General features: G+C 41.5%; 1 protein-coding gene across 3 annotated transcripts in view; it reads right to left on the bottom strand.

Annotated features, from left to right (window-relative positions):
• The window catches only part of gse1b (Gse1 coiled-coil protein b), a 459,629-nt gene that overhangs the window by 306,240 nt on the left and 130,689 nt on the right, over positions 1-22,700 (bottom strand). For all 3 annotated transcript variants that reach the window (XM_061880969.1, XM_061880979.1, XM_061880960.1), the window contains exon 2: positions 5,606-5,747. In XM_061880969.1, coding sequence (XP_061736953.1) covers positions 5,606-5,747 — 142 coding nt within the window. The remainder of the gene's footprint in view (positions 1-5,605; positions 5,748-22,700) is intronic.

Here is a 22,700-nt window from a genome sequence, read left to right as displayed (position 1 = left end):
AAATTGTTTTGGAAATATTTGATATCGTGTCATCCGGATCATAGGCGAAGCGAACCATCTAGACTATTATCGACGCAAAGTTCAAAAGCCAGCATCTGCGATGGTATGGGGGTGCATTAGTGCCCAAGGCATGGGTAACTTACACATCTGTGAAGGCACCATTAATGCTGAAAGGTACATACAGGTTTTGGAACAACATATGCTGCCATCTAAGCGCCGTCTTTTTCATGGACCCACCTGCTTATTTCAGCAAGACAATGCCAAGCCACGTGTTACAACAGCGTGGCTTCGTAAAAAAAAAGAGTGCGGGTACTTTCCTGGCCCGCCGGCAGTCCAGACCTGTCTCCAATCGAAAATTTGTTGCGCATTATGAAGCATAAAATACGACAGAAGGGACCCCGGACTGTTGAACGACTGAAGCTCTACATAAAACAAGAATGGGAAAGAATTCCACTTTCAAAGCTTCAACAATTAGTTTCCTCAGTTCCCAAACTTAGAGATAGGGTGAGAAGCTCTGCCATCCGGGAGGAGCTCAAAGTACAGCCGCTGCTCCTCCACATGGAGAGAAGCCAGATGAGGTGGTTCGGGCATCTGGTCAAGATGCCACCCGAACGCCTCCCTAAAGAGGTGTTTAGGGCACGTCCAACCGGTAGGAGGCCACGGGGAAGACCCAGGACAATTTGGGAAGACTATGTCTCCCGGCTGGCCTGGGAACGCCTCGGGCTCCCCCGGGAAGAGCTGGACGAAGTGGCTGGGGAGAGGGAAGTCTGGGTTTCCCTGCTTAGGTTGCTGCCCCTGCGACCTGACCTTGGATGAGCGGAAGAAGATGGATGGATGAATGGAGTTCCCAAACGTTTATTGAGTGTTAAAAGAAAAAGTGATGTAACAGTGGTGAACATGCCCTTTCCCAACTACTTTGGCAAGTTTTGCAGCCATGAAGTTCTAACTTAATTATTATTTGCAAAAAAAAAAAAAATTTATGAGTTTGAACATCAAATATCCTGTCTTTGTAGTGCATTCAATTGAATATGGGTTGAAAAGGATTTGCAAATAATTGTATTCCGGTTATATTTACATCCAACATAATTTCCCAACTCATATGAAAAAGGGGGTTGTACTTTGGCATGAGTTGCAGCCATGAAATTCTACGTTAATTATTTGCAAAAATAAAAATAAAGTTTATGAGTTTTGGTTTCAATTGAATATGGGTTGAAAAGGATTTGCAAATCATTGTATTAGGTTTTTATTTACCTCTAACACAATTTCCCAACTCATATGAAAACGGGGTTTGTAGTTTCAATGCGCACAATTGAGTATCTTAGTTAGTAGGACGCCGTTTTAGCATTTCATGTGTTTGTATAAGTTTGGAATGGGGTGAGTAATTTCTTAAGGAAGAAAGACGTTAATGCCTCTTGTTTTCATGTTAGCATTTAAGCCAGCAAGCTGGCACCAATTAGTCTGAGTTCATCAAAGCGCAGTTATCATAGTTTTTTGATCATTTTAGTTCAAAACGATGGATTTGTCACGCGGTTATCATTAAAACTGCTTATCGTTACATCCCTAGCTGTGTTGAAGTAGCTGCAGCCATTTTTTTCCTCTTTCTGTTGTCACTGGTCGAGCCAAATCGCATTGTCTGTTTCCACCCAAAAAACATTGTCCCCCACTATTATCGACAAATACATTTGTCCGCGACAATCAACTTTTGTCGACAACATCGACTAATCATTGCACTCCTAGTTGTGGCCAGGGAGTGTGCATTTCAGTGCTGTTCAGCAATAAAACAATTAAAACGCAGCAGAAAGCCACACATGGCCACATCTTCCGTTCATGTACGAAAACAGTTCAAAGAGTAAATAGGAAGCGTCATGTCAGCATGAGTCACAATGTAACCTGCATGAGGAGAGCCTTTAAATAACACATGAAAACAGAGCTTTGACACCCCATGAGACCAAGAAGAGTCATGTTCAGGCCTCCACTCCACCGTGCGTGTCTGCGGCCTTTGTCATGACTCTTTAACCAGGTGTCGTGTCATGAAGCAAGTTGTGGTTTGGACTGTGTGTCTGCATGTGAGTAAGGTTGTGTGTGTGTGTGTGTGCGTGCGTGTGTGGAGTTCTGCAGCAAAGAGAGTTTGAGATGACTTTCTGTAAATGACCGGGGGGCGCTCATGGCAAAACAGAAAATAGCCAGAGAGAAAAGAGGTGTGGAGGCCTGACTAACAAACGTAGATCCAGACCAGGGATGTCAAACGTACGGCTCGATGACCGGCTAAGGCACACGAACGGGTATTATCTGGCCGGCGGGATGAGTTTGCCAAAGAAACTGCTGTTCTAAATTTGTCCACTGGATGTCGCAATATCAATTCTTTGTATCTTTGTAGGTGATGCTACATTCGTACAAAAAAAAACACGTGATGTAAGTACACCAGTCTAGGAAAATGATCAAACTCCATAAATAACATACTGTAATTTCCATTCATTTATTTTCTACCGCTTGTCCCTTTCAGGGTCGCGGGAGCCTATCTCAGCTGCATTCGGGCGGAAGGCAGCGTACACCCGGGACAAGTCGCCACCTCATCGCAGGGCCAACACAGACAGACATAATTAACACTCCCATTCACACACTCGGGCCAATTTAGTATTGCCAATCAACCTATTTGATTTTGATATTATTTTTTAATATTGATAGACTGAAAATTAGCACCAATGAACATTATCAAATTATTTATTCAGAAAATATAACGATAAATATAGTATATATACTATTAAACGCAACATGTAATTGGAAAAAATACCAAAAACATCATGATTTGTACAATTTAAAAAATGTGCTTGTTCTATTTCTAAACAAAGAAAACAATCTGACGTTGACTTTATTTTTAAGTTATTGTGTCGTGATTTCACCAGTCCGGCCCACTGGGGCGTAGAGTTTTCACCATGTGGCCCCCGATGTAAAATCAGTCTGACACCCCTGATCTAGAAAGTGATGAATAGAGTGATGCAATAGAAACATAATGTAGACCAACTGATGGCGTTGATAAACATAAAAAACAAGATACATACGCAAAGAAAGTAAATCACTAAAAAACAAAAGAGGAAGAAAATGACCTTGTGAAAAGGTATTTCTTCAGTCTGTGCACTAATAAGAGGCGACAGCAGCACTTTCCACATAAACGCACTGAGCTCCCAAAGCCAGTGTAGTGATGGCATCCCTCAGGGCACACTCCCACATATACAACGTCATGGCATCGTCTTTATAGGCCAGGCTCCAACTAAACCCCAGCATGCAATCCTCCTCTTACAGCTTCAATATAACAGTCCTGCAAATGTTTAACATTTCATTGGCATCACGGTGAAGGAGCAAAGCACGAGAAAAAAAAATCAAAGTATGAAACCGAGGGTACAGACAAGCATGGTGTATCCCAACAAACATCCATTTCAACTGCTTTCACAAACACCACTTCTCCGTTCTTTTTTTACAGCATGTTGTCAACGCCTAATGAAAACCACACATTTTTAATATGACTTGTTTTGAGGGGAAAGAAATAGTGGAACCTCGATTACAAACTTTTCGATTTAGGAACCACAGGCCAAACGAAAATATGCTTTCTTTTATGACTTGCGTCTACCCTGTCTGTATGACTGTTTCATCCACCCATTGTGTGCCTTGCAGCACAGCCATTTTGTGCCAGGCAGCACATTCATTGCTGATCGAGCTCTGTGCTCCTTCTGTTGTTAGCTACTGTGTTCATTACTACTTTGTGTGCTTTGATGGGTTTGTTTAACCTTATTGCAATGTTTTTGAAGTTTTGCTTGCTCAGTATGAGTAAAAAAAAAAAAAAGCGCAGAGAAGCAACATGTGATTTGAAACATTCAGGAAGTATCCATGTTGTCGACACTGCCTTCCCCACACCCTCTTCTTGCTGCTGCATGCAAAGAAGATTAACCAACAAGGTAAAGTGGATTTAAATTGTCTTCTTAATCCTTGTAGCAACCTGGCTGTTAAACTTAAGGAGTTTTGTGATTTCAAACTCACCAGAGGTCTAGTGAAAGGGTGTGTGTGTGTGTGTGTGTGTGTGTATGCGTGCGTGCGTCTCAGCAGGGTGGCGGGATAGGAGGAACCTAGTTTTGGCTTTGTTAATATATATATATATAAAGTTGATCCATTACCCCCTTGTTATATTTTCTTGATATACAGAACTGTATAGTACTTCATGTTGTGTTCAAAGTCTACATATTTATAATCAAATATGGAACAATTTTCTCTGATATAGGGCTGGGTGATATGGCTGAAAACTGTATCCCGATATATGTTTTTTTATATTGATTGATGTCTAATCATTGATACTTTTTATGACTTTTTTTTAGCCTTTTGATAAATACTGTAAACCCATCTCCAAATTACCAAAGGTGTCTTTTATCAGTGGAGAAGGTGTTTGGTAGCCAGCGAGGATGAGTGCCGCTACGATAATGAAATAATTGCCGTGGAGTTTAAGGTAGTTGAAGTTTTGAGACTCCAGATGGCTTTAGTGTATATGCTATTGAACCCGACACAGTGGTTGGGTAGTTACTCATCAAACTAACACATTGGAAGTGTCAGGATGTTGCCGCAACACCTGCATTAAAACCAACAAAACTAAAGACAAGTTTCTGTTTTTGAGTTTATATATCAAATTATTACAGTTTGTCTTCTCACTCCATGCAGAGAATCCACAGCAAGACAGAAAGACGGCGCAACTAAAAATGGTAGTCGATTGCTGTCCCTCCCATTGCTCAGTGACCCTTCCTCTTTCCTGTTTTACTGGTTCCCTGAGCGCCAGGGACTTCATGAAACGACTCTTGCTTCGTAATTTCGTTTTTTTTACGACCCAAAAATATAGCTAGGTTTCGAATGTTCTATCGAACACATTTTATATTGATATAGCTTATGTGATAAATTAATATTTATCAATGTTTTTAAGTCATTTGTGCTCTACTGTGTATCTTATTAGTTATGCAAGACTTATCTAGTTTTATTTATTCATTATTTATTTACCAAATGTTTTTTTTCATATTTATAAGTTTTATTTGTATTTTATTCCTTATTTCTACTCATGGTTCTTGAAATTTTAAAGGTTTTATTATTTCTACTTTTCAACGCTCCTCAGAGGGATCCATCTTCACCAAGGGTTATCTATCGGCTGTGCTTTGGGGGCAATTTATGTCAGCGTCCTGGTGGCCATGGTCTGATGACCTCCTGGTGCAGGTGGCTCCGATGATAGTGTTTTCTTACCTGGCTCCTCTGTACTCAGCCATTTAAATGTGCATGTGCGTCTGTTTTTGTGTTTGGTATTTGTGTGCGTGCGTGTGCGATAATGAGGGATGTGGGTTATCAGGGTATTTAGATTTTAAGTCTGTGAAGTAATTTGCGTTGCATTGTTTAATGTATGAAAAGTGCCTGGTAAATTAGATTTGATGGATATTGATATTGTTTTATCAGTCCAACCCTACTTAAATATACAACATATTTCAATCTACAAACCCTGTTCATGAACCAGTTGAGCCTGTAAATCGAGGTTCCACTGTACAAAACATCTTTTAGAAGAGCACCAATGATAGGGATAACTCACTGGAACATGGGCGGTCGATTCGTTCCACTATCTCTGACTCAGAGGCGGCAGGGCGAGAAGGAGTGTGTTCCTCTGCAGGTGGAGAGGTCTTTAGGTTGGCCTCCTCGTCGGCTCGTGTTGGCCCCTTTGTCACAATGCAGGGCTGAAAGATAGGAATATGTTTTTAAAAACAAATAAACTGTAATAATCACACTTAATATCAATGATAAAAATAATGAGTATAAAGTTTATGCAACAGGTTTATTTACACATATCCGTTTCACAAATAAATCCGTGCTCTGTTTACATACAATCTACATTCATTAAAAAGGAAGAAAATAATGAACACAGAACTCGCAACGAATCACACACGTCTGTTAGTCAATTTATTTGTGGCACCTTAGAAGGCCCAGCATAAACTGAACATTGCAGCTTATTTCATAGTTCTGAACCTAAAAATTATGTCTACATGTAAAATATATCCCAAAGTAGACATAGTAGTGACTTTAGGCTTATTTTCTAACGAGTTTCCGCACATTTTGGAACATCCACTTTCAGGTGCAAAATGTGGGCGGGCCTGCATCAGCCTGCTGACATCATCCTCAGAAGATTGGAATCAAATTCATATTGATATCATCATCACCCCAATATTTTTTATTTTAATTTTTTTCATACAAAATTTGAAGGAATTAGCAAATATGTCTGCCAGATGCATTGTTTCAGGTTGGAGCAATACAACTAAAGATGGGTTCAGCATGCATACATTTCCAAATGTTGGGAATATAGGGAAAGTATGAACCTTTCCAGTCAAAATTGACTCGCGGAAAATGGGACAGACCAAGCGAGAGGAGGGTAATTTGCATCAAACATTTTAATGATTCTGACTTTAAAAGGGTCCTGGACAGAGTTTGGATGGAAAGAATGTTAAAGAGACAAGACAAATGTGCTCCCAAAATCTTGAGAACCTTTGAGGTAAGAAAGACTGGGTCAGAAGCTGTGGAGACACGGGTTTAAAAAGCAAAAGAAAAAGAAGGTAAGGTGCTAGTGTTCTATATTACATCCTCATATGTTTTTCTCAAAATGGTTGAGGAAATGCTGAAAGTGCAGAAGGAAACAGACTATGTGGAGCAGGAAGGGAGGGATAAGTCCATAAATGGTGTTTGTTTATTGTTTATTTGTTGCTCATCATGTTAACCAAATCTGTTTTGATGTAATCATGGACCAGAGCGACAAAAACATGTCATTAAGTGATTAAAAAAATTGTTTTACATTCTTTTAGCCACAGGTTCTTTGCCGGAAATAGGTTCTAGTTATGTGGATCAGTAGTCCCCACCCTTTTTGAAACAAGGACCGGTTAAATGTAGGCATTATTTTCCCAGACCAGCCCTCCACTTGTGGCAGATACATACAGCAGCGTATTTTGGTCATTTCAAGCAATACCGGAACTTACTGTATATCCTTAGCGCATTTATTTCCGTTTCCATAGCAGAGCATCTCCAACTTCTGGCAACAAATATGTGTTCCCACTTCCGAAACCAAGCTTGTGTGTGTTCAAATCATGGCAGAATTGGTGGCAGACAACGATGACAACTATTTTTGGACAAATGAGGATTCACAACCTTATCTTTTTGAAGCTGAATATACGGAGGAGGTACTACTGCTTCTAGAAACGAGCATGAAAAGAAGGTGAAACGGACCAGGCGGAAGCTGAAAGAGTGAGATAAGTGTGACTTGATGCTGCAAAAGTGGGTCTAACATGATACTGCAAAAGTCCAATCCACAGTGGACCCAACACAACCGCGAGAGTCTAGTCCAAAGTGGATCCAACACAGCAGCCGGAGTCCCGTCCGAAGTGGAGCCAGCAGGAAACCATCCCAAGCGGAGGCGGATCAGCAGCACAGAGATGTCCCCAACCGATACACAGGCGAGATGTCCATCCTGGGTCCCGACTCTGGACAGCCAGTACTTCATCCATTGAACAGATCCCCTCCACAAGGAAGAGAGGGACAGAGGAGAAAAAGAAAAGAAACGGCAGATCAATTGGTCTAAAAAGGGGGTCTGTTTAAAGGCTAGAGTATACAAATGAGTTTTAAGATGAGATTTAAATGCTTCTACTGAGGTAGCATCTCGAACTGCTACCGGGAGGGCATTCCAGAGTACTAGAGCCCGAATGGAAAACGCTCTATAGACCGCAAAAATGTTTTGGGCTCTGGGAATCATTAATAAGCCGGAGTCCTTTGAACGCAGATTTCCAGACTTCCCTCTCCCCAGACACTTCGTTTAGCTCTTCCCGGGGGACCCCGAGGCGTTCCCAGGCCAGCCGGGAGACAGTTTTCCCAACGTAACCTGGGTCTTCCCCTTGGCCTCCTACCGGTTTGACGTTCCCTAAACACCTCCCCGGGGAAGCGTTCGGGTGGCATCCCGACCAGATGTCCGAACCACCTCATCGGGCTCCTCTCAATGTGGAGGAGCAACGGCTTTACTTTGAGCTCCTCCCGGATGGCAGAGCTTCTCACCCTATCTCTAAGGGAGAGCCCCGCCACAAGGTGGAGGAAACTCATTTCGGCTGCATGTACCCCGTGATCTTATCCTTAACGGATCGGTACAATGTCCGCATTACTGAAGACGCCGCACCGATCCGCCTGTCGATCTCATGATCCACTCTTCCCTCACTCGTGAACAAGACTCCTAGGTACTTGAACTCTTCCACTTGGGGCAGGGTCTCCTCCCCAACCCAGAGATGGCATTCCACCCTTTTCCGGCCGAGAACCATGGACTCTGACTTGGAGGTGCTGATTCTCATTCAGGTCGCTTCACACTTGGCTGCAAACCGATTCAGTGAGAGATGAAGATCCCGGCCAGATAAAGCCATCAGGACCACATCATCTGCAAAAAGCAGAGACCTAATCCCGCGGCCACCAAACCGGAACCCCTCAACACCTTGACTGCGTTTAGAAATTCTGTCCATAAAAGTTATGAACAGAATCGGTGACAAAGGACAGCCTTGGCGGAGTCCAAACCTCACTGGAAACGTGTTCGACTTACTGCCGGCAATGCGGACCAAGCTCTGACACTGATCGTACAGGGAGTGGACCGCCACAATAAGACAGTCCGATACCCCATACTCTCTGAGGACACCCCAAAGGGCTTCCCGAGGGACACGGTCGAATGCCTTCTCCAAGTCCACGAAGCACATGTAGACTGGTTGGGCAAACTCCTGTGCACCCTCAAGAACTCTACCGAGAGTATAGAGCTGGTCCACAGTTCCACGACCAGGACGAAAACTACACTGTTCCTCCTGAATCCGAGGTTCGGCTATTCGGCCCAGCCTCCTCTCCAGTACACCTGAATAAACCTTACCGGAAAGGCTGAGGAGTGTGATCCCACGATAGTTGGAACACACCATCCAGTCCCCCTTCTTAAAGAGAGAAACCACCACCCCGGTCTGCCAATCCAGAGGTACTGCCCCCGATGTCCACGCGATGCTGCAGAGTCTTGTCAACCAAGACAGCCCCACAGCATCCAGAGCCTTAAGGAACTCCTTGCAGATCTCATCCACCACTGGGGCCTTGCCACTGAGGAGCTTTTTAACTAACTCAGCAACCTCAGCCCCAGAAATAGAAATAGAGCCCACCACAGATTCCCCAGGCACTGCCTCCTCATAGGAAGACGTGTTGGTGGGATTGAGGAGGTCTTCGAAGTATTCCTTCCACCTTTCCACAACATCAGCAGTTGAGGTCAGCAGAACACCATCCGCACCATACACGGTGTTGATAGTGCACTGCTTCCCCTTCCTGAGGCGGCGGATAGTGGTCCAGAATCGCTTCGAAGCCGTCCGGAAGTCGTTTTCCATGGCTTGCTCGAACTCCTCCCATGTCCGGGTTTTTGCCTACGCGACCGCTGAAGCTGCACACCGCTTGGTCTGTTGGTACCTGTCCACTGCCTCCGGACTCCTATGAGCCAAAAGAACCAGATAGGACTCCTTCAGCTTGACGGCATCCCTCACCGCTGGTGTCCACCAACGGGTTTTAGGATTACCGCCCCGACAGGCACCAACTACCTTGCGGCCACAGCTCCAATCAGCCGCCTCGACAATAGATGTGCGGAACATGGTCCACTCGGACTCAATGTCCATCACCTCCCTTGTGACATGTTCAAAGTTCTTCCGGAGGTGGGAATTGAAACTTTCTCTGACAGGAGACTCTGCAAGACGTTCCCAGCAGACCCTCACAATGCGTTTGGGCCTGCCAGGTCTGTCTGGCATCCTCCCCCACCATCGCAGCCAACTCTCCGCCAGGCGGTAATCGGTAGAAAGCTCCGCCCCTCTCTTCACCCGAGCGTCCAAAACATGAGGCCGCAAATCTGATGACACAACTACAAAGTCGATTATTGAACTGCGGCCTAGGGTGTTCCGGTGCCAAGTGCACATATGGGCACCCTTATGTTTGAACATGGTGTTTGTTATGGACAAACTGTGAAGAGAACAAAAGTCCAATAACAAAACACCACTCAGGTTCAGATCCGGGCGGCCATTCTTCCCCATCACGCCTCTCCAGGTTTCACTGTCGTTGCCAACATGAGCGGTAAAGTCCCCCAGTAGAACAAGGGAATCACCCGGGGGAGCACTTTCCAGTACTCCCTCGAGTGTACCCAAAAAGGGTGGGTACTCTGTTGTTTGTGCTTACGCACATAACAGTTCAGTCAGGACCCGTCCCCCCACCAGAAGGCGGAGGGAGGCTACCCTCTCGTCCACCGGGTTGAACTCCAACAGGCAGGCTTTGAGCCGGGGGGAACAACAATTGCCACCCCAGCCTGTTGCGTCTCACTGCCGGCAACGCTAGAGTGGAAGAGAGTCCAGCCCCTCTCGAGAGAAGTGGTTCCAGAGCCCTTGCTGTGCGTCGAAGTGAGTCCGACTATATCCAGCCGGAACTTCTCCACTTCGCGCACTAGCTCAGGCTCCTTCCCTCCTAGTGAGGTGACGTTCCACGTCCCAAGAGCTAGGTTCTGTAGCCGAGGATCGGACCGCCAGGTGCCCTGCCTTCGGCTGCCGCCCAGCTCACATCGCACCCGACCACTATGGTCCCTGCTATGGGTGGTGAGCCCATTGGAATTTTTTAGCCATTACTGTTTTTTTTCGGATTCTAAGTCGCACCGGCCGAAAATGCATAATAAAGAAGGAAAAAAACATATACATCGCACTGGAGTATAAGTCACATTTATGGGGGAAACTTATTTGATAAAATCAAACACCAAGATTAGACATTTGAAAGGCAATATAAAATAGATAAAGAATAGTGAACAGGCTGAATAAGTGTACGTTATATGACGCATAAATAACCAACGGAGAACGTGCCTGGTATATTAACGTAACATATTATGGTAAGAGTCATTCAAATAACTATAACATATAGAACATACTATACGTTTACCAAACAATATGTCACTCCTAATCGATAAATCACATGAAATCTGCTTCCTCGATGTCGCTTCTAAACAACTCTGCCAACTCCAAAAGGAATGCGCCGCTTCCTTTTGTTGTTTTCTGCTGCATATTTTACTACGTCCAGCTTGTAATCTGCAGTGCATGATTTCCTTTTCGGTCCAATTTTTGTTCAGCCCTTCTCAGTCTTTGTACGTTACCACAACAATGAAATGATCCATTTTAATAGCTATAGCAGTAGCATATAGTATATAACAGTTAGCATTCCATGACCCACAATGCACTTCTGCCATGACCCTCCCCCACCAAATTCTTATTGGTTCACGTGTGTGTGACGATTGCTGACGTGTGTGTGTGTGTGACAGTTGCTGACATTTTCTTCGTCTCTACTGCGAATGAGATAAATAATATTTGATATTTTACGGTAATGTATTAATAATGTCACACAAGTCGCTTCGGAGTATATGTCGCATCCCCAGCAAAACTGCGACTTATAGTCGGAAAAATACGGAATATTGTCATTCAGTCCATTATTACTAAAACTTTTCAAGATGCTCTTAAAACACTCACATCCATGCATAAAGACAAGATACCTCTTCACCTAGTGATGAAGTATCTATCTTATGTGAAGTCCCAGAAGTCAAAAAGCAGACACAAATCAAAGATATAAAAGAGCAGCTCTGACAGCTCCAGTGTGTTTGAATGTTCTCTGCTCCACTCCACAGAGTGAGAGAGGAACCACGGACGAGCGAATTAATGTGACCATGAGCAGTAGAGGGAGAAACAGAAGGTGGCTGCCAGAGAAGAAACACTTCTAAAGAAGCTCCTTCCATTGACGTGCAGCAGAGAGACAGGTAAGGTACTGTCAGCGCTCAACATCCTAAGACATAGGGGCACACTGGGCTTATGAAATAAACATAATGCCCAGATGGAGACAGAGACACAGAGCAACGGAACAGGCGAAGACAATTGCAAGAATGTGGCTCACTTTACACACTGGTAAATATGTAGGAAAACACATATTGCTAATGACTTCTCATGATGAACTGCAAGGGAAGTATCACTGTGTGTGTGTGTGTGTTTACCTATAGTACCTGTTTAGTGTGTTTAGGGTCTGCATAAGTCCAAGAAATGAAGATTGCAACCATGGAGTCATGGTGAAGATATTTATAAAACAATTTTTCTTTCCTTCATACTTCCTCCAAACGAGCCAAAGAGGTGACATTTTTTCCATTGGTGACGTTCAAGGATTTAATGGTAGAGATTTAACGGAAGAGCTTTTTACGAGTTAGCCATTGTAACCCTACGATGTAGTCAATAAAGTTAAAGTACCATTGATAGTCATACACACACTAGGTGTGGTGAAATTATTCTAGATCCTTCTATTTCTTTATCCTCTTGTTGTGGGGTAGACTGGCTCGTACATGCACATGCATCGTCCGCTGTTTTAATTTCTAATACAATGTAGCGTAGAGTTTTAACCTATATCTGTCAGTAGACTCCATAGGGAAGCTCTAAAATCTACATTGTGGCTGACTGGGAGAAGACGAAGTCTAAGTGGAGGCACTTTAATAAGACGCCCACAAAATGGCGAAGCCGGAAGAGACGGACAGAACGCGACTTGAAGACGGTCTGTAAAACAAAGTCGATGTAAGGTAGTCACCAAAGAGCCAGCATTCCATGTTATGTTGACCGCGGGTCCCCGACCACCGGGCTCGATTGGTACCGGGCTGCAGAAGAATTTTTAATAAATGTTATTTTTATTTAGTAATTTTTTTTTTCATTTATTTATTAAAACAACCTAAAAAAAACACAAGACACCTTTACAATTAATGCACCAAACAAAAAAAAACTCCCTTTTTCATAACCCCCCACCCCGCAGGACAAATTAAGCGTTGACCAGTCAGCAGCTACAAAAAGTTGGGAACCACTGATGTAGACCACAAGGAAGTGTTTTAAATGTAGAAAGAAAAATCATGATATGACCTCTTTAACGCTGCTATCATGCAGCTACATTATAGCCACTTGCACAAACTAACGAGAGCAAAAATAAGGTATTTTACAAAAATAACTAGGAATGCACTATTTAATAACGAGTTATGTCTTCTATTATTTTTTATGTTTAATCCGCCTTCAGCCCGAGTGCAGCTGATATAGGCTCCAGCACACACCGCTTCCCTGAGAGGGACAAGCGGTAGAAAAATGGATGGATGGATGGATGGGTGTGTGATGTAAAAGTTTACAGGGAAAACTATGGGTTAAGAAACAATAATTGATTCACCCCATTTATATGTTGATTTCTGTTAGAGACAGAAGTGTACGATACTGTGTCTTTAAGTGCCTCTTGAGCATACAGGCACAGATGAGTCCGATAGAGAAAATATAAGAACTGTGAAATAAAACTATGTATGTTTATTTCTACGTCTACAAACCGTGGAAGTTTTAGTAAAGCATGCACGTGAGCCAAGGCAATATTTTGCATCAAGTCTCCCACGGAAAGGATTTTACTGAATACTGATGCAATCATTTGTAGCAGCAAAAAAATCAATAATTAAATGAATGAAAATATATACATATATAATCTGGGGAAAATTAAGACCAAAATTATCACAATTATATTCATTATCATCGCATTGTTGAATGTGCTCAAAAGGTAGTTATATACACATACATTTTAAAAAAAATATATATATATACTTTTTGGCAGAAGACATTAGATTTTGTTCTGAAATTTTAAGAGCCATGTTATTGTTTTTGGTTATTATTAAAATGAGTGTTATTTGTATTACATTACTAACTATAAAACCTATAGTTCTTACTAGTATGGCTATGTATTTTTCACATTTTCATTGATATTTATATGTATTTTTCACATATTCATTGATACCAGTACTCACCAGTACCAATTTCCGGTACTTGTATGTGTGTTAATAAATATCAATTGTTTAATAATAAAATCTGTGATTGAAAATTGCTGATTATGATAACTGTGCTGTCCAGTTGTTATTTCGTGTTATTACATTTATGAGTATCATTTGCAATTAGTATATTGTAGTATATTCCAACACATTAAATGGCAGTAGTGTGTAGACTACATACTAAAAAACAAAAAAATGTTTATACTGTAAGTAATGTACTGATTACACACCAGCTCTTTGATTGTAACGTGCATTTAGTTTTAGTTTTCAATACTGATTTGGAGGTGTTTAAATTTAAATTAGTAATGCGAATCAGTACCATGTCAAAGGAAACTCGAATGTAAATTATTATTAAGATGGCGCATTTTGAAAAAAGGAGTCATACTGCAGGTTCTGAACTGAACTGAACTATATTAGCCATACTTGCTTTGTTGCCATGACATTACCTAAAGTCTGCAGTGCTACCTGAGTGCTTGTTTACCCGCCAAGGGTTTTGAGTCTGCAACCAAACTTGATGTCACGTACAACAAAGGTATGAAAATACTGTACCGTTTGATTGTACATTAATCTATACACAGTAGTACCAGTAAAATTGGTCTGGAATCTTTATTAGTACCGAATTTGGTACCCTACTGGTGACTCATGGGATAAGGAAAAGGGCTAAAATTCAATAAACTCTGCTTCTTTCCACTCCCCTTCGGACATGTTGGATGGTGAATTTGTAAACACAATCTATTCTATTGAGTATGCTTTCGCCTGAGGTATTTCTTCTTGGGGACAAACTACTGCGCTACCTCTAATATGACTCATCTCAGGCCAACGTGCTGCTTATTTACGATGTGTCATGTTGCACAACATGAAAGTCCTGTGGGCACAAAGGACAACAGACATAGACTCGGTTAAAGAGGGACACATCCTTCCTGGCCTCCTTTGAGGTGATTGTTAAGTGCACCCTCTTGTTGATGAGAGCAGAGAAGCCACAGAGCAGAGAGCAAAAGTCAGGAGGTAAAATGAGAAAAATCAACCGAGGTAGTGCTAATTGAGGTTAATTACACTGTTGAGAAACATCTCCAACTCATCGGTAAGGAGGACTTTGCTGCTAATGGAGGATGTTGGACCACATGAGGGAATCTGAAGGCAGCTTTCAGCCCTCAAATAATCAGACAATATCAGTGCTTAAGTGCCGATAAACATTAGTGAACCTACAGGCTCACACCTACAATATGCCATCACCTCATTTAACTTAACCTGACTCTCACCAGACACTTATAGTTCGCTGAGTTCCACACATGGGTCCGGGCTGGGAGGCATTGCAAACTCCTTCAAAATAGCAAAAAATAATGAACCAATCAGGATTGCCGGGCAGGATTTCATAGGTGTGATGTAGCGCCGAAGCGACTGAGTCAAACAACAATGCTGCGTCATGTGCTGACATTGATTCTGCTATTGCAACTGTTTTGTCGAATCTATTGAATATTAATTATTTAAAAAGAAACAGAACGGTTTTGAAGGCATTTATTGGTGGCGAGGATGTTTTGGCTTTTCTTCCGACCAGGTTTGGATCTCCCAGCGCCACTCTCATCGTCCTCACAAGTTGATTTGGATGTGAGTGGTAGAAGTACCACGTCATTTCTTCTGGTAATGAACCAATCAGGATCGCCAGGCGGAATTTCATAGATGTGACGTAGCGCCTGAGTCAAACGACAATGGCGTCGCCGCTATTGCAACTGTTTTGTCAAATCTATCGAATAATAGTTATTTAAAAGATAAACAGAGAACGTTTCGCTCTGTCGTTATCCAATATGTCGGCTGTTCTGTTTTGGATTTCCCAGCGTCGCTGATTTGGGTGTGAGTGGTTGAAGTAGCACATCATTCAAGATAACGGACAAGTGGTTTATCCAATCGCATACAATGATTTTTTTTTTTTTTACAAGGGCGCCTTCTGAAATACATCTCTTATTGAGAACTCCCAGATCCTTTTGTGGAGCTCCGCCAACGACAAGGATCTGGCGAGAGTCAGGTTACATTTAACCTGTATCTCATGTGATATACTCAACTGCAGTGTGACAGTGGCTTTCTTGAGTGGAAGACTTCCACAGTAAAAGATAAAGTCAATACAGTATATTTCTTTCACCTTAGTATCTCGGGTCAGACATGCTATGAAAATAGAAATGTTCTTATTTTTGTACTGATTTAACACATTTGACCTCAGTATTCATGCATGCCTGCACCATCTAATGAGGCCTGATAAAAAAGCTTTACCCAAATCTGCCTTTAACAAGAAAAGTGCAAGATGACCAAGTAAAGTTGCTACGCTAACCCAAACAATTTAACACCAACACTGTCTTGTTTAACCATCTGGTGAATGGAGGACAATATAAATAAAATGGACCTTGGACTGGTGATTACTGCTGGTGGTGACAATTGGAACTAAGGGAACATAAGTAAAAATAGGTGAGTCATACAGAATGGCCTTAAAAAAGGTAAACATACTAGTGTTCCAACCTACTATTGTGCGGAGAAGGCCAACCAAAACTCTCATGTAAGAAACAGTGGTGAGTACGAAAACCTGAGTCAGTTACAAATCTGAATGATGCATGATACACTGAATCCAGCATTTTCAGAGAGGAGAGATTTTCATGCATGCATAATAGTCCAGTATAGTGTTGTCCCGATACCAATATTTTTGTACCAGTACCGGTATCAAAATGTATTTCGATACTTTTCGGTCCTTTTCGATAATTTTCTAAATAAAAGGCGACCACATAAAAATTGCATTATTGGTTATATTTTAACAAAAAATATTACGGTACATCCAACATATGTTTTATTGCAAGTGTGTCCTTAAATAAAATAGTGAACATAAAAGACAACTTGTCTTTTAGTAGTAAGTAAACAAACAAAGGCTCCTGATTTAGTCTGCTGTCGTATGCAGTAACATATTGTGTCATTTTCCATTCTATTATTTTGTCAAAAAGTATTACGGACAAGCTGTGGAAAATGAATTATTGATTTTATTAATAAAAGTTCACTTGCTGTTAATATCTGATTACTTTCTCTTTAACCGTGTTCTATCTACACTTCTGTTAAAAATGTAATAATCACTTATTATTCTGTTTGGATGCTTTACATTAGTTTTGAATGAGTCCTCATGTGTCCAGGGACAAATTTTCTGAGTTTTTGGCAACACTAAATTGGCCCTAGTGTGTGAATGTGAGTGTGAATGTTGTCTATCTGTGTTGGCCCTGCGATGTCCAGGGTGTACCCCGCCTTCCGCCCGATTGTAGCTGAGATAGGCGCCAGCTCCCCCCGCGACCCGGAAAGGGAATAAGCAGTAGAGAATGGATGGATAAACATAATATACATTTTTAAATAACGCAAAAAATTTGTGATGCTAAAAAATATTGATGTAAACATAGTAGTATTGACTCGATACCCCCCTGTACTTTGTATCATTTCAGTGGATATCAGGTGTAGATCAACCCATGGCGTTTGTTTACATTTCGACGCCAGTGAGATACGGTGAGTAGTGAAACATGTTTAGCTATTCCTCGTCCTGAGGGATGATACTTGTAAGAAACTTACTTTGTCGCCATGGAGGCGGAGATAAGTGATTAAGAAGTAGCTAAAACACTGCCTTTTTGGAGGCGTTATAGTAACGAATACAATTCATTAGTATTGCGGTGCTATACCAATTCTGGTATATCGTACAACCATAGTCCAGTATGGATAAATAATTTGTGTGTATAAACATTTTTCTAGCACTAAAATGGAAACATCCCATGTTTCTGTAAAATACACTTAGTTTCAGCAGGACTTTCTTTGTAAGACACTCAATATGGTGTTTAAAGGACTAGTTCTCCTCCCTCCAGGTAAAATTACAGATAATTGTTCAATTACTTTGTCATTTTGTAGGGGTGTAACGGTACGTGTATTGGTATTGAACCGTTTCGGTACGGGGGTTCCAGTTCGGTGCGGAGGAGTACCGAACGAGTTCCACACGAACATATGAAGCAGCCGCCTATGCTAAAGTCCTAACAAGCTGCTCCGCTCCGTTCTGCCTCTGTGTCCTGCACAGCATCCAGCATTGTCCCTCCTACACAACCATCTGATTGGTTACAACCGTAGCGGTAACAAGCCAATCAGCAGTGCGTATTCAGAGCGCATCTAGTCAGCGCTTCAGCGTCGAGCAGATAGGTCTTTAGCAGGGGAGCAACGGACTCTCCACAAGTTATACTAAACACTTCCAAGTCAACTACTTTATAAACATCACTATGAGCCCGTTGACCTTCTAGAAACAAGCTGCAGCTCAGCTCACTCGCAGTCCTGCCTTTAAGTGAAGGCTAGTTAGCTTTTAGCGTAACGTTAGCTCATTTTGCGGTGTGTGTGTGTGTGTGTGTGTGTGTGTGTGTGTGTGTGTGTGCAGGGGCACCGAAAAGGGGGGGTAAAGGAGACTGACTCTAGGGGGCCGTGACGGAGGGGGGCCCATAGAGGCCCCTAATGACGATGAAATTATATGAAATTATGTGTTGGGGGCCCTGTAAAGATTCTTTTCATGGAGCCCAAAATCCCTAGCGGCGCCCGTGTGTGTGTGTGTGTGTGTGTGTGTGTGTGTGTGTGTGTGTGTGTGTGTGTGTGTGTTACGGACAGTGTTGATTGAGGTGTGTTGAAGCAGAAAAAAAGGACATGTTAAATGAAGAGTTTCTGTCTCTGATATAGTGTATATAATAATGTAAGTGCATCATAAAGCCTACATGAACTCCTATTGCTATTGTACTATTTTTCAGCTACAGTTACATTAATCATTAGTAATGTAGCAGCCTAGTTTTGAATTAGAGGGTCCCTGCAATCACATGTTGATACAAATAACATTTACATAATAAAAGTCAACTACAGGCTTCTCCAATGCTATAATAAATTAAGCATGAGTTGACATGAAACTGTTTAATGGTGCACTTTTTATATGTAGAAAAAGTTGTGTTATTTTATTTAATCTATGCAACAACTTGAGGCACTTTAATGTGGATTAACGTTGGCAGAATTATTATAGTGTTCCCAATGTTAAAAGGATCAAGCCATTGTTTACAAATTTGGTAAATAAATAACTACAAAATTTATATTTTGTTGTTTTCTTACTGTACCGAACAGTGACCTCTAAACCGAGGTACGTACCGAAACGAAATTTGTGTACCGTTACACCCTTATCATTTAGTGTAACATTCCTAAAGACATCATCCGTCCACTTTGATTTTGAAAAGCACAATTTTACTGTTGTCATAATTGAGTACACGCCTTAATTGATAAAAATTGGCAGAGCATTAAAAGCAGATTGCTGACGTTCTGTGGCATTTGCTAATGATGTAGAAGAATACAAAATACCATCCGCATAAAAGTTGTATTTGGCGTCACAAGACATTGATATAAATAATAAATAGGGATGAGAATTGATAAGATTTTTCTGGTTATGATTCTACTTTCAATTCTGCGTAACGCTTTGGTTCTTTATCGGTTCTCTTAACGGTTGTCTTATTGGTTCTCATCGATTTTTATTTGGGAAAAAAAGATAAAAGTATGATGGATTAGCATTTATTTTTTTAGTTTAGAGTGAACATAAACTTACAAAGCCAACAGTGAGGTCTTAAGAGGCACATAGCATAGAGAAAAAAATTGAAATATATTTTTTTTATATTTATAGTTTAGAATTTAACACAATAAAATCTTTATCATCTACCTATAAAATTTACAGTGCAAAGGATTGATAGATTTACAGAGTGAAACTAATCTAATGACAGTCTCATAACATGCAACCCCAAATATTTCAAGCCTTCTTTTGATATGTTGATGCTTATTGCTTACAGCTTATGAAAACCTTAAATTGAAAATCTCACAATATGGGGTGTTTATTTAAAAAACTGTAATCCACATGATCATCAAGGTTGTAATAAATAAACGCTTAACAAACAGCATGTCACTTTGCATGTAGTGAGTTGATATAACTTATTAGTTTCACATTTGCAGTAGCTGACAAACTTTTACACGATATTCGAAAATTTTATGAGTTCCACCTGTATGATATGATGACTGAGCGAAAATGTGGTTGGAGGAAAACATGCAACTTTTCTCTGACTACAATTGAACACTTCCCTAACGAAGGAGTATTTATGTACCAAATAGTTGTAAGCTTTTGACCACAAACTTAGTCACTGCTCAGTAACATTTGTCCTTCCTGGTCGAGTGGTACTCTTCCCTGCCGCTGTGAAAACTTGCAGTAGACCGCCTCCAAACCAGTCGGAATGTATCTGAATGATAAGGCATTAATTTCAATTGAACATGTATTCACGCTAACATTATCGGCGCTATTAGTACCTGTTGTATTTACGTCAGATGACTGCTGCTGCCTGGCATGAGATCGCTGCAGTTTAAAAATGCAACATTTATTGCATGCTGTATGTTGAAATGTTTCAGCACATTGGTCGTATGTCCTCCACTTGATGAAATTGCAACTTTGGAATTATTAAAAGTAGCGCTGTTGCTGTCTTTTTTAGTAAGATATCGGCAAACTTCGGCAAACTATTTCTGCCTGGGAACACGCCATGTTGCAGACATCACTACGTACTTTGCACAATGACGTCATCCCCACCCCTGATACACTTGGAACATGTTCTGAACAAGAACCAGTTTTTGATTCCCAATCCTAATAGTAAATACAATTAGACCCAGTATGGACAGCTGGGGGTCATCGTTTTGAATAGACATCACATTTGAAAAAGTACTATAAACCTGAAACTTGTGTGTTCTATCACTCAAATAGATACCAATTTATTTCAAGACATTCCAATACCCTTTAATTTCCGAGACAAAACAGAGTGGTTGACTGTGAAAAAAGCCTTTGACAGATAGAACAATACAACAAAATATTTCTTTAGAGTCAATAGCCTTTATAAAACTATTTAAAAGTTTCATAGTGGCAGCGACAACGCTGTGTTTTACTGAAATATGTATGTAGTTCATTGTAAGACTTGGAGATATGGCCTAAGGATCAAATCTCTATTTTTTTCTACAAAAAAAGGATTAAAAACCTCTAAAGGCTTCGTGGCCACATGCGTGGACAGCACCTTTTAGCTATTATTTCCAAAATTGTGTACACTACTGAATTAGGGTCTTATGGCCGCTTATGTATAATTGGTATGTCCGACTTACCCCTGTCTTGGTTTAACTCATCTTACTGACAGGATGCAGTGCGTCTCCCATAACAATGTGACCTTTGACTATATTAAGGTAACGTGTGGAGTTCCCCAGGGTTCGGTCCTTGGCCCTGCACTTTTCAGCATCTACATGCTGCCGCTAGGTGACATACGCAAATACGGTGTTAGCTTTCATTGTTATGCTGATGACACCTACATGCCCCTAAAGATGACCAACACGCCGGATTGTAGTAAACTGGAGGCGTGTCTTAATGAAATTAAACAATGGATGTCCGCTAACTTTTTGCAACTCAACGCCAAAAAAACGGAAATGCTGATTATCGATCCTGCTAGACACCGACCTCTATTTAATAATACAACTTTAACATTTGACAAGCAAACAATTAAACAAGGTGACTAAAGAATCTGGGTATGATCTTCGACCCAACTCTCTCGTTTGAGTCACACATTAAAAGCATTACTAAAACGGCCTTCTTTCATCTCCCTAATATCGCTAAAATTCGCTCCATTTCGTCCACTAAAGACGCTGAGGTCATTATCCATGCGTTTGTTACGTCTCGTCTCGATTACTGTAACGTATTATTTTCAGGTCTCCCCATGTCTAGCATTAAAAGATTACAGTTGGTACAAAATGCGGCTGCTAGACCTTTGACAAGAACAAGAAAGTTTGATAATATTACGCCTATACTTGCTCACCTGCACTGGCTTCCTGTGCACTTAAGATGTGACTTTAAGGTTTTACTACTTACGTATAAAATACTACACGGTGTAGCTCCAGCCTATCTTGCCTATTGTATCGTACCATATTTCCCGGCAAGAAATCTGCGACTCCGGCTTATTAGTGATTCCCAGAGCCCAAAAAAAGTCTGCGGAATATAGAGCGTTTCTGTTCGGGCTCCAGTACTCTGGAATGCCATCCCGGTAACAGTTCGAAACGCTATCTCAGTAGAAGCATTTAAGTTTCATCTTAAAACTCATTTGTATACGCTAGCCTTGAAATAAACCCCTTTTTTAGACCAGTTGATCTGACGGTTTTCTTTTTCTCCTCTGTCCCCCTCCCTTGTGGAGGGGATCTGGTCCGGTGGCCATGGATGAAGTACTGGCTGTCCAGAGTCGGGACCCAGGATGGACTGCTCGCCTGTGTATCGGTTGAGGACATCTCTGCACTGCTGATCCGCCTCCACTTGGGATGCTTTCCTGCTGGCTTCACTTTGGACGGGACTCTTGCTACTATCTTAGATCCACTTTGGACTGGACTGTCATGGTTATGTTAGATCCACTACAGATTACACTTTCACAATATCATGTTAGACCCGCTCGACATCCATTGCTTTCGGTCCCCACATATGCGGTCCTCTCCAAGGTTTCTCATAGTCATCGTCACTGTCACCGACGTCCCACTGGGGTATATTTTCCTTTCCCTTATGTGGGCTTTACACGTTTGTTACTTATGGACTAAGTACATCACATTAAAAGATGATTCTTAGTTTGTAATCTAATTAGGGTCCAATAAACCAGAATAGCAAAGAGAAATTAAAAAAGCATGTAAACTA

The sequence above is a fragment of the Nerophis ophidion genome, linkage group LG02 (assembly GCF_033978795.1).
Source record: "Nerophis ophidion isolate RoL-2023_Sa linkage group LG02, RoL_Noph_v1.0, whole genome shotgun sequence".
In the NCBI taxonomy this organism is placed as follows: Eukaryota; Metazoa; Chordata; class Actinopteri; order Syngnathiformes; family Syngnathidae; genus Nerophis; species Nerophis ophidion.
Note: the sequence above shows the minus strand (reverse complement) of the source record. Positions and strands in the feature narration are given on the sequence as shown.